At 46.2% G+C, this 12,743-nt stretch overlaps 1 protein-coding gene across 2 annotated transcripts in view; it reads left to right on the top strand.

The window, feature by feature from the left end:
* Positions 1–12,743, top strand: part of itfg1 (integrin alpha FG-GAP repeat containing 1) — a 145,664-nt gene that overhangs the window by 123,280 nt on the left and 9,641 nt on the right. For both annotated transcript variants that reach the window (XR_013963816.1, XM_080759570.1), the window contains exon 15: positions 7,284–7,408. Coding sequence is in view for 1 of the 2 variants with exons in the window: in XM_080759570.1 (XP_080615696.1) it covers positions 7,284–7,408 (125 nt within the window). In the remaining variant the exon portion in view is untranslated. The remainder of the gene's footprint in view (positions 1–7,283; positions 7,409–12,743) is intronic.

Below are 12,743 nucleotides of genomic sequence, written 5' to 3'. Positions count from 1 at the left end.
TGATACTTTATGAGCTTGTAGATCGACCATTTCTCTCCCCTACACATTTATAGGACTTTTAAAGTTGTCGGCGAGTCATTAGATCGTTTTGTATTTCACACTACAGGAGTCTTTCTTTTTAAATCCAAATTTTATAGACTACACAGCAATATTAGACTAATATATATATATATGACACCTCGATTTACCTACGGAATTAATAAAGGTTATACAGTATATTATCATCTATCGATATAACCAGACAGACATACAGTACATACAGACTTTCTGTCTGTGAGCACAGCTGTCCTGTGCTCTCATTGGCTGTAATACAGGCCTTCTCGGGACGCGCTCGCAACCCAGTTCTTACTGTATGATGTCCAGTCGGCGAGACAGCCAAATATCAAACCTGCTAGATATTCAGAAACGCTCGGGAAGGCGTCGGCAAGCCCTTTTATCCGCACTGGATTTTCTCGCAGCTCCTTTCACACACAGCGAGCAAAACCATGGCGATCAAAGCCCGATCTTGCGTCAGGTTTTGTCGGCGAGTGCCAACAATGCTTCCCGAGTCTCCCGACAGCATAATCGGAGTAAATATCGTGCAGTGTGTACGAACCCTTACTCTGCTAATCTGCTCATGAATTCCTCTCTCTCTATTTATTTTTCTCTCTTCTTCCATCTCCTTTCTTCCCCTCATCTGCCCTGACCTCTGATGCCTCTCTCTCTCTCTCTCTCTCTCTTCCTCTAAAGAGGTGAAGGGTAACTGAAGATCGTTGGGCCCCAGCCCCAGTGGAAAAAGCTGTGTGTGTGTGTGTGTGTGTGTGTGTGTGTGTGTGTGCCATCATTGCTCATCTCTGGCAGTCTTTCTCTCTCTCTGTGTTCCCTGGGCACCAAGCTGCAGAATAAATACACTTTAAATTACCACACACACACACACACACACGCATGCGCGGTGCCCAGGGCAGGCTGTTAAATGAGTGGTCTGGGGAGTTGTACTGCTACTGTGCCTCTCTCTCTCTCTCTCTCTCTCTCTCTCGCTCGCGCTCCCCCCGTATGTCTGTCCCTCTCTCTCCAGTGTATTTAACCATAACTGCCAGCCAAATGTCTGGTTGTTTTTGTAAAATATACAATAAGGTCCTCATTGTAGAAATCCTCCCCCACCGCCTTCTTCACGGGGAGAGGTGTGTGTGTGTGTGTGTGTGTGTGTGTGTGTGTGTGTGGGGGGGGTGCTCTGGCACTGTTGGGGAGGATATGATGGTATTTGGACTGTTTCCCTGTTGTATGTATACATACCGGTACATTAAAAATAAATTTGTGTGTGTGTGTGTGTGTGTGTGTGTGTGTGTGTGTGTGTGGCAATCATGAAATTATAGTGTATACATTACAGTTAGCATCTAGTGTACCCTGGTTTGTCACTATGTGATCAGACCATGATATCAATACCATACAGTGTACACATTAGTACAACACACCAGTATCCATATGGACGGTACAGCAGCTGTTACATAAAACTAATACCTTAAATGATCCTATTATTGATCTGCAATGAGCTCAATGTGGTCATAAAGAAGGCTCTGTTGTTCCGGAGATGGATGGGTTGAAGGCAGAGAGGGAGGATGGCCCCTCCCATCCACTCTATGGCCCCTCCCATCCACTCTGTGGCCCCTCCCATCCACTCTGTGGCCCCTCCCATCCACTCTGCGGCCCCTCCCATCCACTATGCGGCCCCTCCCATCCACTCTGCGGCCCCTCCCATCCACTCTGTGGCCCCTCCCATCCACTCTGTGGCCCCTCCCATCCACTCTGCGGCCCCTCCCATCCACTATGCGGCCCCTCCCATCCACTCTATGGCCCCTCCCATCCACTCTATGACCCCTCCCATCCACTCTATGACCCCTCCCATCCACTCTATGACCCCTCCCATCCACTATATGGCCCCTCCCATCCACTCTGTGGCCCCTCCCATCCACTCTATGGCCCCTCCCATCCACTCTGTGGCCCCTCCCATCCACTCTGTGGCCCCTCCCAGCCACTATATGGCCCCTCCCATCCACTATATGGCCCCTCCCATCCACTATATGGCCCCTCCCATCCACTATATGGCCCCTCCCATCTATTATATGGCCCCTCCCATCCACGCTGTGGCCCCTCCCATCTATTATATGGCCCCTCCCATCCACTCTATGGCCCCTCCCATCCACTCTGTGGCCCCTCCCATCCACTCTGTGGCCCCTCCCATCCACTCTGTGGCCCCTCCCATCCATTATATGGCCCCTCCCATCCATTATATGGCCCCTCCCCTCCCATCTATTATATGGCCCCTCCCATCCACTCTGTGGCCCCTCCCATCCACTCTGTGGCCCCTCCCATCCACTCTGTGGCCCTTCCCATCCACTATATGGCCCCTCCCATCCACTATATGGCCCCTCCCATCCACTCTGTGGCCCCTCCCATCCACTCTGTGGCCCTTCCTATCCACTTTGTGGCCCTTCCCATCTACTCTATTTGTAATACATGTAAGTGTAAAAAAAATTATATGTATGTATAGATATCACAGATTTAGCTATACAAGTATTGAATAGATTATTGAATGATATTTAGTATTAATGGAAAGGGGTGGGAGCAATAAGCCATGCTTCTTCTCACTCCTTTTGAATATGCTTTTTTATTATTTTTGTTCTGCTTGTTATTATGACATTTCTGTTTATATAGTTTTTTAAATTGCTTTATTCAAATGAACATTTCAATCAATCAAAACACACACACACACACACACACACACACACACACACACACACACACACACACACACACACACACACACACTCCTTTCTATCATCATCCCCACTAAGTGCTAATGGTTGCCATGGTAATGGGTAAAGAGAGCACTGGGTTCAGTGAGTCTCTCTGAGGTCAAGAATACGTGTGTGCGTGTGTGCGCGTGTGTGCGTGCGTGTGTGCGTGTGTGCGTGCGTGCATGTGTTCTGTGTGTGCAGGTTTGTTTGTGTTTGTGTTCAACCTCAATGTCCCTCTTAAGTGTTCACAGCCTGTTACATCATCGTGTTTTATTCTGGGTGACCCAGTGGTAAAGTGCCTGGAGGTTGGAGTCCACCACGGCGCCTCCGGCTATACCAACACAATTGGTAAAAACAGGTTTTTACTAAGTGAAACCTTTTCCTCCCCAATTTACTCGTTACGCCAATGAAGTCCTCCCCACACGTATTTACCGTGTATGTGTGTACTCACTGCTGTACTATACCGGCGTACCTGTCGGTGAGGAGCCCCCACCGGGAGGGCGTAGAGTCTCTGTCCTACTTCTCCCGCTCAACACTCCCTTCTGACAGGCTCCGCCCCCTCTCCGCCGAACACAGGCCCATAGAGCGTTGCAGTCCCGCCCCCGTTCATTTTCCCATAGACGTTTCAGAAAGTATTTATTTAGACATTTAGGCCTTGGACAAAGCCAATTGAGCTCCTGACAAATCGTGACGATAACAAAATTATTAGAAAGAAGAAAAAATCTTTTTTCTAATTTTGTTTGGCAAAAAAAATATTTTTATTGTCATGAGGTCAGAGGCTTTAAAGGTCTTTAAATAAATACTTTCTATTGGAAAATAAATGGGAAATTCTCTTCTGGTGCCCTCTTCGTTCTGAAAGGTCTGCTCTATTGTGTTCGTACAGGCGATCGACAAAGCCTGATGCACCGTGAGATCAAAGTCTCAGTCTATAGTAATGGAAGGGATATGAAAATACTTCAGCACTGATGTCCGATACTGTTTTCATTTTCTGCCATATTTGATAAAAGACTAACACGCAGAATTATTCATAATTTCATTTGCGTTCATTGTTTGTTTATACTTATTTCGATGTTTTAAACAATCGATTTTGGTTCATATAGTGAATGCAAAACAGCCATGCAGGCTTATAAATGTCTGCTGATAGAGCTGCGATAGTGTTGATCTGCAGATACATACAGTAGATACGTTTAAAATGAAAGGTTAATTGTTGCTTCAGGGCCTGAGCATGAAGGGAGGGAGCGCTGGTCTATAAAGCGTAGAGTAGAATAATTATAGCCATGTAATCACTATGATTAACCAACAGTATGGGACCAGGTTACAATTCTGCAAGTGATCTCTGGCTTCATGGCGCTGTCCATGGTGCTGACTGTGTTGTGTTTTCCAATGGTTTCCACTCCAGTAGCATTTGGCGACTGGAGTTCAAAGATGTCGGATTTCAATTTGCAGCGTGCGTGCGTGCATGCATGCTCATGTTTACCTTCTCCTTGGTTTTTTGCAGCGTTTTAATATTAATTTTTTCAGGTGCAGACATTATTTGTGATACAATTTGACGTGACTCGTGGTAGAAGAGGACAGACTGTGTGTGAGTGAGATGGATCCATTTAGAATATGAGAAAATGAAAATAAATACAGCAGGTTCTTCACTATACGGTGTATGTCTCTTGTCACTGTCGTGTGTGTGTGTGTGTGTGTGTGTGTGTGTGTGTGTGTGTGTGTGTGTGTGTGTGTGTGTGTGTGTGTGTGTGTGTGTGTGTGTGTGTGTGTGTGCGTGTGCGTAAGTGTGTGTGAATCTCTGTGTCTTGTCTACACACATGAGCAACTCTTTTCCGCTTTTTCCGCCCGTCATAATTATTGTCAGCCGCACGCACGCACGCATGCGCGCGCGCACGCACACACACACACACACACACACCACTGAAGCATTTTGGATTGGTGTTTGTCAGTCGTGTGTGTTGGGTGCAGCACTCTGCCAAGGCTCACCATCTGCTCTGGGGAGATAGCAAGCGCGCGCGCGCGCACACACACACACACACACACACACACACACACACACACACTAGTACTACTACTACTTCTACTGAGGACAAGGAGCGGTCTGTCTGTCAGATACATCAAACCGTCACTCCACTCAGTGACCACTTTCCCTCTCAAGCCCATCATGATAGATAGATAGATGGATGGATGGATGGCAGCCATTACTCAGCCAGTGAAGTTACAGTCCCTGTTAGCACTGCAGTGTTGCCAGTTTTACAACAGGAACAAGCCACCAGGTCTATGAAAACAAGCCCAAAATAAGCAACTACAGTCAAACTGTATTGTCTAATGTGGTTTTGGATTTGGAGCGAGATCTGCAAGTTTTTACAAACATTTCACCCCCAAATGAATCAGTATTATTTTGGCCGCACACCCCTATCTTAGTTCAGTTTTACAAACACAGGATATGATGTTATTATGCAAAGTGCCTTGGACTCTGCATTAAAATATGTTGTGCTAGGGAAGTTACAATCCTGTCCAGCAATCTGGGAACCAACTCGTATTCAATCAATCTTAAATATATATATATTAATAAAGGTCCCTTACACTCTCAGAGTAAAATTATGGCTGAAGTTTCTCCAGTGCAGATGGTCTAATAAATTAATAATGCATGTCAAACTGGGGATCTTTGAAATAATGAAAAAGGTTGAGAATCATTGATTTAGCTTGGTATGATTGATCACTGCGGTTTTATCCCACCATGAACCAGTCAATGTCCATGATAACAAATCCTGTGTGCACACGCACACACACACACGCACGCACACACAGACAAACACACAAATATTCATTCACACACGCACGCACGCACGTACAGTACGTAAACATTCATGCACACACACACAGCCTCTGTGTGATTGGAGCAATTATGTCGTCTCTTCAAGTCATTGGAACAGCCGTGGAACAAAGTGAATGGAGATTGAGGGAGAAAGGCAGAGCCAGGGACATCAAAACATGGCGGTTGGTGCAACACCCTGGCTTGGAGAGGAGAGACACTGTTCATGTAGCATGAAACACTGATCTGACCTTTGATCTGATATCTGAATAGATTTGTATACTGAATTGATCTGATCTCAATTCCAAATCCCCATCTCTCTCTCTCTCTGTCTCTCTCGCTCTCTCTCTCCAACAAACAAACAAACAAACAACAAATCCCCACCAGTATGTCACCCTGATGACATCAAATTGATAGCATATTACTGACATCATAGACTGGTCTGTCTACGGAACTTGTATTCATGCATGGGCATAAAAGGCAGACAGAATCAGAACTCTCCATATATGGGCATTAAAGGGACAGTGACATACAGACAGGTACAACAGGTAGGCTTTCAATGGGTACATGGGGTATTATATATATATATATGTGGGATGCACATAGATTTATATAATAGAGACGGCACCGGAATTCCCCTCCAATCCATGCACTTGCATGGATTTGCTCACCGAGCGCATAGTCCCTTTTCACCCCTTCTTCCGGGTTGGAAAAGTGGTGGGCTCCGCCCATTTTGGACCTACAATGAACGTGCCGGGCCGAAAGCATGAACGAGCACAGTGAGTTGTTGGTGCGTGTGTGTGTGCGAGTCATGAACGAGGATGCTGGGGATGCACTTGGAGATGCACTCCCAACTTGCATCGTTCCTGAGTATAGTAGTATAGTAGATTTACAAAGCAATGAGGGTCTCTCTCTCTCTCTCCCCCCAGAGAGTTAAATTGAGGTAAGCGAGGGACAATGTAACCTAATGTCCTGCTCCTATACATGTTATATAGTAATCAATGTAACCTAATGTCCTGCTCCTATACATGTTATAGTAATCAATACATCAATACTTTCAGCACAGAGGTGTGTCATTGTGGAAGTAAAAAACGAATAAAATAATAATAAGCTAAATTTAAATCAATAAAAAGCCTCGTAAAAAAGCCTCTTTTTCTCTCTCTCTCTCTCACTCTCTGTCTCTCTGTTTACCACGTATTGGATGATTTATGTGGACTACGCTTGGCAGTTTGAGCGTGGGCGAGATAGAACAGCTGCCAGGGAGAGGGAGAGAGAGAGAAAGGGGGGGATGATGGATGGATGAACTGAGCAGAGGCGCAATGACTGAAGAGGAGTAGAAGGACGAGAGAGAGAGAGAGAGGGGGGGAGAGCGAGATAAAAAGGTGTTTGAGGTCATAGGAACAGTGGAAGGAAGGAAGAAGGTGAGGAGATGAAGAGGGGACGAGAAGGAGGAGTGGAGAGGTTATGTGATTTGTATCTTTTACGATGCTTCATGGAACTTTACAAGGTCTGATGGTGCACTCGTTTATCTATACCTCTCTCTCTCTCTCTCTCTCTCTCTCTCTCTCTCTCCTTCTATCCTCTATGTCCACCTTGCCACCTCCCATTTGGTTGGTTTACCATGAGTATAATGTTTCTACAGTTTTCATCACACATTAATGCTTCTCTTCTCTTCTCTTCTCTTCTCTTCTGTCTTCCAGCTGGTCAGCTCAGCCAGTCTGCCCACCTGTCTCTCCAGCTGCCCTACACCGTCCTGGGTTTGGGTCGCAGTGCCAACTTCCTGGACCACCTGTTTGTGGGCATCCCCCGTCCCCCTGGATACACGGTAAGCATCGTGGTCAGCGGGGTGTCCCCATGGTAGTGCTGCTAACCGTCTCCTTGAAATCAGGGGTTGTCTCTTCCCTTATTTGTACACCAGATGATGTGTCCCATATTGAGCTGATGCTGGCCATTTGCGTGCACCCCACACACACACACACACAGTGGGAACTGTGTGCACCCCACACACACACACACACACACACACACACACACACACACACACACACACACACACAGTGGGTACTGTGTGAATACCTAGCTGCATGCGGCACTGGATGAGGGTGTGAGAGAGAAAAAGATAGAGTGAGAGTAAGATAGTGAGAGACAGAACGAAAATGTAAGAGCTACAGGGTCGTGTCCACAGGGAATGTGCTTTGAGTTGACAGTGCTGGTCTTCTATTTATTTCTATGGTAAAAGACTCAGTGCCTCTTCCGAGTATCGAGCTTCAGCTCTCCCGACGCCCTGTATTTTTTGGCACAGCGCCCTCAGCGCTTCTCTGTTGATCCTCCTGGCGGTGTCCGACAACTCAATAATGGTTGATAGGTTGGCGCAGTACGTGCTTCAGGCTGCGCCAGACTGCGCTATATGGACAATGATGTCCAAAGCGCTTCTCAGCTCAAAAGTGATCTCTCTTTAAATCAAAGTCAGCAAGAGGATCGACATCCACTTCCCGCACCGCGGAGCGCCAACGACCAATCAGATCCTCTCACCGTAGGGACTTATTATAAATACATACAATACAATATGCCTTGTGCGTTCCTTTCTTTCCACCTTGAATGCAGCAGGCGGGCAAGTTTTCTTCCTTCACTGTGTGTGTGTGTGTGTGTGTGTGTGTGTGTGTGTGTGTGTGTGTGTGTGTGTGTGTGTGTGTGTGTGTGTGTGTGTGTGTGTGTGTGTGTGTGTGTGTGTGTGTGTGTGTGTGTGTGTGTGTGTGTGTGTGTGTGTGTGTGTGTGCGTGCGTGCGTGCGTGCGTGTGTGTGTGTGTGTGTGCGCGCGTGCGTGATCAAAAAGTCACATTATAATTGCAGTGTTATTCTCCCTCGCTAGCCATGCAGCCACTTGTCTTTGTTGTTTTCTCACTGCTCATTGCTTCTCTATGCAAACAAGCCTTTCCTTTTCTGTTAGTTTTCATAGCTTTTCTTTTCTCCCCATGTCTGTTAATGAACGTCTAATGCCTCATTTACACATGGTTGCGTGCAGGTGTCCTTCCTGCGCCACGGAAATAGCAGATCTACACTTTTTATTTGGTTTTTTGTGCTCTTGGAGAGAGACTTCATCTAAGCTAAGTCTGTCTGTGTGTCTGTGGAAATAGCTGATCTACGGCGTTGCATTGTGAGAGAGAGAGAGATATATATATATATATATATATATATATATATACAGTATATATCTTGTATGTCTAAAACCTGTCCAAAACCATTCCTTTTTATTTTATATATATATATATATATATATATAAAATAAAAAGGAATGGTTTTGGACAGGTTTTAGACATATAAGATTTCCAACCCGACAGCGGTAGTGTGTTTCTTTCTTCTTGGCTCATTCTTCTTTCTTTCATCCCTCAGCTCTCTCTCCTCCTGTGCACCTAGCAGAGCCCACCCAAGGGACCTCCTTTACCTCACTAATCACTTCCCTGCTATTACCTTCCCTCCCCCCCCCCTCCGCTCTCATTCCGTCTCTCAGCCTCCCACCTCACCTGTGTGCCAGAGGAGCTGGCTCTGAGACTGTGCTGCTATGTCCGCGTGTTACAACGTAGAAGGGATTTTGGGCTTGTTTTTCTGCAATGTTGCTTGTAAATATCGGTAGTTGCGGATTGCCGTTGTCTTGTTTCTAAAGTGTTGCTGATTTTGGGCTTGATTCCTATAGTAAGTAAGTAAGTAAGGGGTTCAGTGTGGGATCCCCCGTTGTGCTAGAGCTAGACCCTGCATGGGAGATGGAATGCTGAGGTGCAGTGCCACGCCTACCATCAGCTTCCACTACTTAAAGAAGAATTCTGGTTATCTGTTCTTACCTTAATCTGATCCAGTAACGAGTGGGTGAAAAGTTACATTTCATTACAAAATCCACAGCGCAGTGCAGCTGGGTCTAAATCGCTTATTTTGATCACTCTGGGGGGGGGGGGGGGGGGGGGGGGACCGGTCTTTCATGATAACCAAAGATGTTGCACAGTGTGTTGTCCCAACAGGGCTTCTGTAAAAAGGCGAATGAGCCTATAAGACCCAGCGTGCATGCTCTGATCTGTGGTCCACTCTGGATGTTGTGGTTCTGTATTTCTTCTCCTCTAACACTGGTCCGGAATTGTGCTTTAATGCACAACTTGCCGCACCGAAGCTGTGCTACTCATACGCTGAGTTGGCGGTGCCCAAGATCGAACCCATGACCTTGTGGGCCAAAGGCGCGAACTCTGGCTTGCTTCCTAATGCACACTTTAGCGCCACGAAGATGCCAAAAGCCGCGACCGGCATTTGGATGGAAATTAAGCTCCACCCACGCGGCATTCTCGTTTCCGAGAATCTGGCCGTGGGTGGAGCTTCATTTCCATCCACCAGGCTTCTTGCCACGCCTTGCCGCCCAAGTGTGCTTACACCCTCTCTCTGTGTCCCTCTCTCTCTCTCTCTCTCTCTCTCTCTCTCTCTGATCTGGTCAGAGGGGAGGCTGTGCAGTGCTCATCTCCTCCTTGCTGCCACTTTGCCACACATCCACAGCGTCATTTTTCCAAAGAGCTAAAGCGACAATCGCCGGCAGCGAGAGTGTCCTCGTTATGTGGTGGGCAGGGAAAAAAAACTAAGAACCCAGAGAGCTGGCAGCTTGATGCTTGACAACGCTGCTTCAGAACAGCTGGGAGATGTTTGGCTCCTCTTGATGTATGAAGAGGAGGATGTGCCTCCTCTTGTTTTCTGTGGAGAAGCGTCTGTTTTTCTTTTTTTTCCTCCTTCTTCCTCAAGCTCCCTCCAGGGCCCCCCTCCCCCTCTCCTCCCTCATGCCGAATTACAAAAAGCTGTCGTACAGAAACCACTTCTTATCGCCATATCTTATTTATGTTGGAATGTTTTTTTTATTTTGTCAATTAACGCCCTACTTCATCATGTACTGCAGTCTGTGTCACACAAAAGTATAGGAAATATTGACAATCTGCAATCTCAAAACGCGTTTTGTGCTTGTAGATTGATGTACGGTGCATTGGTTTTTCTTCAAAAAATATATTTTTTATTTGAAATCCTGAAATGTAACAGTTTTGGATTTACAAGATCAACATGTGTTACATCCGCTGTGCCTGTTGAGCTTGTATATCGGCTATTTCTGGCGCCAACGACGGGGCACTTGACTTCAGACGTGCAGTACTTGAGTACTGTACATGTAGTTAGTTACTCTGCACCGTTTCCTTTTATCAGCTGGCTTTGTGTGAAAGAAAGCATCTGAATAGCCGCTCCCACAGAATGTGTTTCGGAATGGCAGCCGGAAAATGTCACCTAATTGTGCCGCGGCTTTGGATCATTGCAGCAGGAAGGGGGGCAGGTGTCCTAGTCTTTTATCTCATTACCAAATCATCTGGTTGTGTGCGGTGCCCTGTTGTACTTGAATAGAAATGTCATTGTGCGTGTATAGGGTTGGCATTCTTTGGGACACCTGTTTCCCAAACAGTGAGATAATATATATATATAATTGTAAAGCACGTACATTTTAAAGCAAACAAACAAAACAATGTTAAGAAATTCCATTTATCTAAAAGTAGTGAAAATAGCCGATGTACAGTACAAGCTCGCATTCAGTATTGCATATATACTGTATAAGTGTATATGCACGACTTGCCGCACCGAAGCTGTGCTACTCATACGTTGAGTTGGTGGTGCCCAAGATCGAACCCATGACCTTGTGGGCCAAAGGTGAGAACTCTACCTCTGGCTTGCTTCCTAATGTTGTTTAAATCAGTGGTTCTCAAACATTTTCATGTCGGATGCCCAAAGACTGTAGACCTGGCTGCTTGTTTCTCTTACAATATCTGACAAGACTGCTCTCTCTCTCTCTCAGCACAGGCACACTTTAGCGAGAGAGCTGGCAGCTTGATGCTTAGCAAACGTTACTTAGTTACAACGTTACTCTGCACCGTTCTTAAAAGCTGGCTTTGTGTGAAAGAAAGCGGCAGTTATCATCTGAATAGCCGCTCCCACAGAATGTGTTTCGGAATGGTAGCCGGAAAATGTCACCTAATTGTGCCGCGGCTTTGGATCATTGCAGCAGGAATACGAGTTGGGGCGGGGGGGGGGGGGGGGTATCTCATTACCAAATCATCTGGTTGTGTGTGTGTGTGTGTGTGTATATATATATATATATTTATATATATATTGTATAATTGTAAAGCACAAGTACATTTTAAAGCAAACAAACAAAACAATCTAAGAAATTCCATTTACCGTATATAAAAGTAGTGAAAATAGCTGATGTACGGTACAAGCTCGCATACAGTATTGCATATATACTGTATAGCCTATTATTGGGCTGATTCTCAAAGTTACGTTCAGGGAACCTCTGGGTTACTTGAGAGGGTTCCAAATACCTGTAAGTACCCTTACAGGTCTTTAACTCTGAGAGTGTATATGTACAGTTGTACACACATGTCCATTTGGTTCAGCTCCAGCTCTGACAGAGTGATAAAAACCTGGTCCCGGCAACGTTTTCAAATGTGATGGAAACAATTCCTGAATGTTAGATCTGGTTCCTCTGCCCCCGGATCCCAGCCATAACCGTGTGGAGAGGATGGCTCACAGCTCAGAGATGTGGCTGAGGCCCCATGGCACTGTTGTTATACTTGCGCAAGCAGAGCGCGCAAGTACTAGTTTCGCCCAGGGCCCATATGCACCGTCCCAGCACTTTTGATGCGTATGCACCGTCCCAGCACTTTTGATGCGTATGCACCGTCCCAGCACTTTTGATACGTATGCACCGTCCCAGCACTTTTGATGCGTATGCACCGTCCCAGCACTTTTGATACGTATGCACCGTCCCAGCACTTTTGATGCGTATGCACCGTCCCAGCACTTTTGATGCGTATGCACCGTCCCAGCACTTTTGATGCGTATGCACCATCCCAGCAAATTACGTAATGACTACTTGTGCCTGATACGGCAGTGGTGCCAGATTACATACATGTATACATAGGAGCATTACCTTTAATCCTCCCGACACTAAAACATATCGTCATTACGTCACCACCATCGAAAACCATTGGTTTTATCAGGCACAACTAGTCATTACGTCATTTGCTGGGATGGTGCATACGCATCGAAAATGCTGGGATGGTGCATGCAGCGCAAAGTAACCACAGTATACCGCTAAT

Source organism: Protomyctophum bolini, assembly GCF_963924005.1.
Source record: "Protomyctophum bolini genome assembly, chromosome: 1".
In the NCBI taxonomy this organism is placed as follows: domain Eukaryota; kingdom Metazoa; phylum Chordata; class Actinopteri; order Myctophiformes; family Myctophidae; genus Protomyctophum; species Protomyctophum bolini.
Note: the sequence above shows the minus strand (reverse complement) of the source record. Positions and strands in the feature narration are given on the sequence as shown.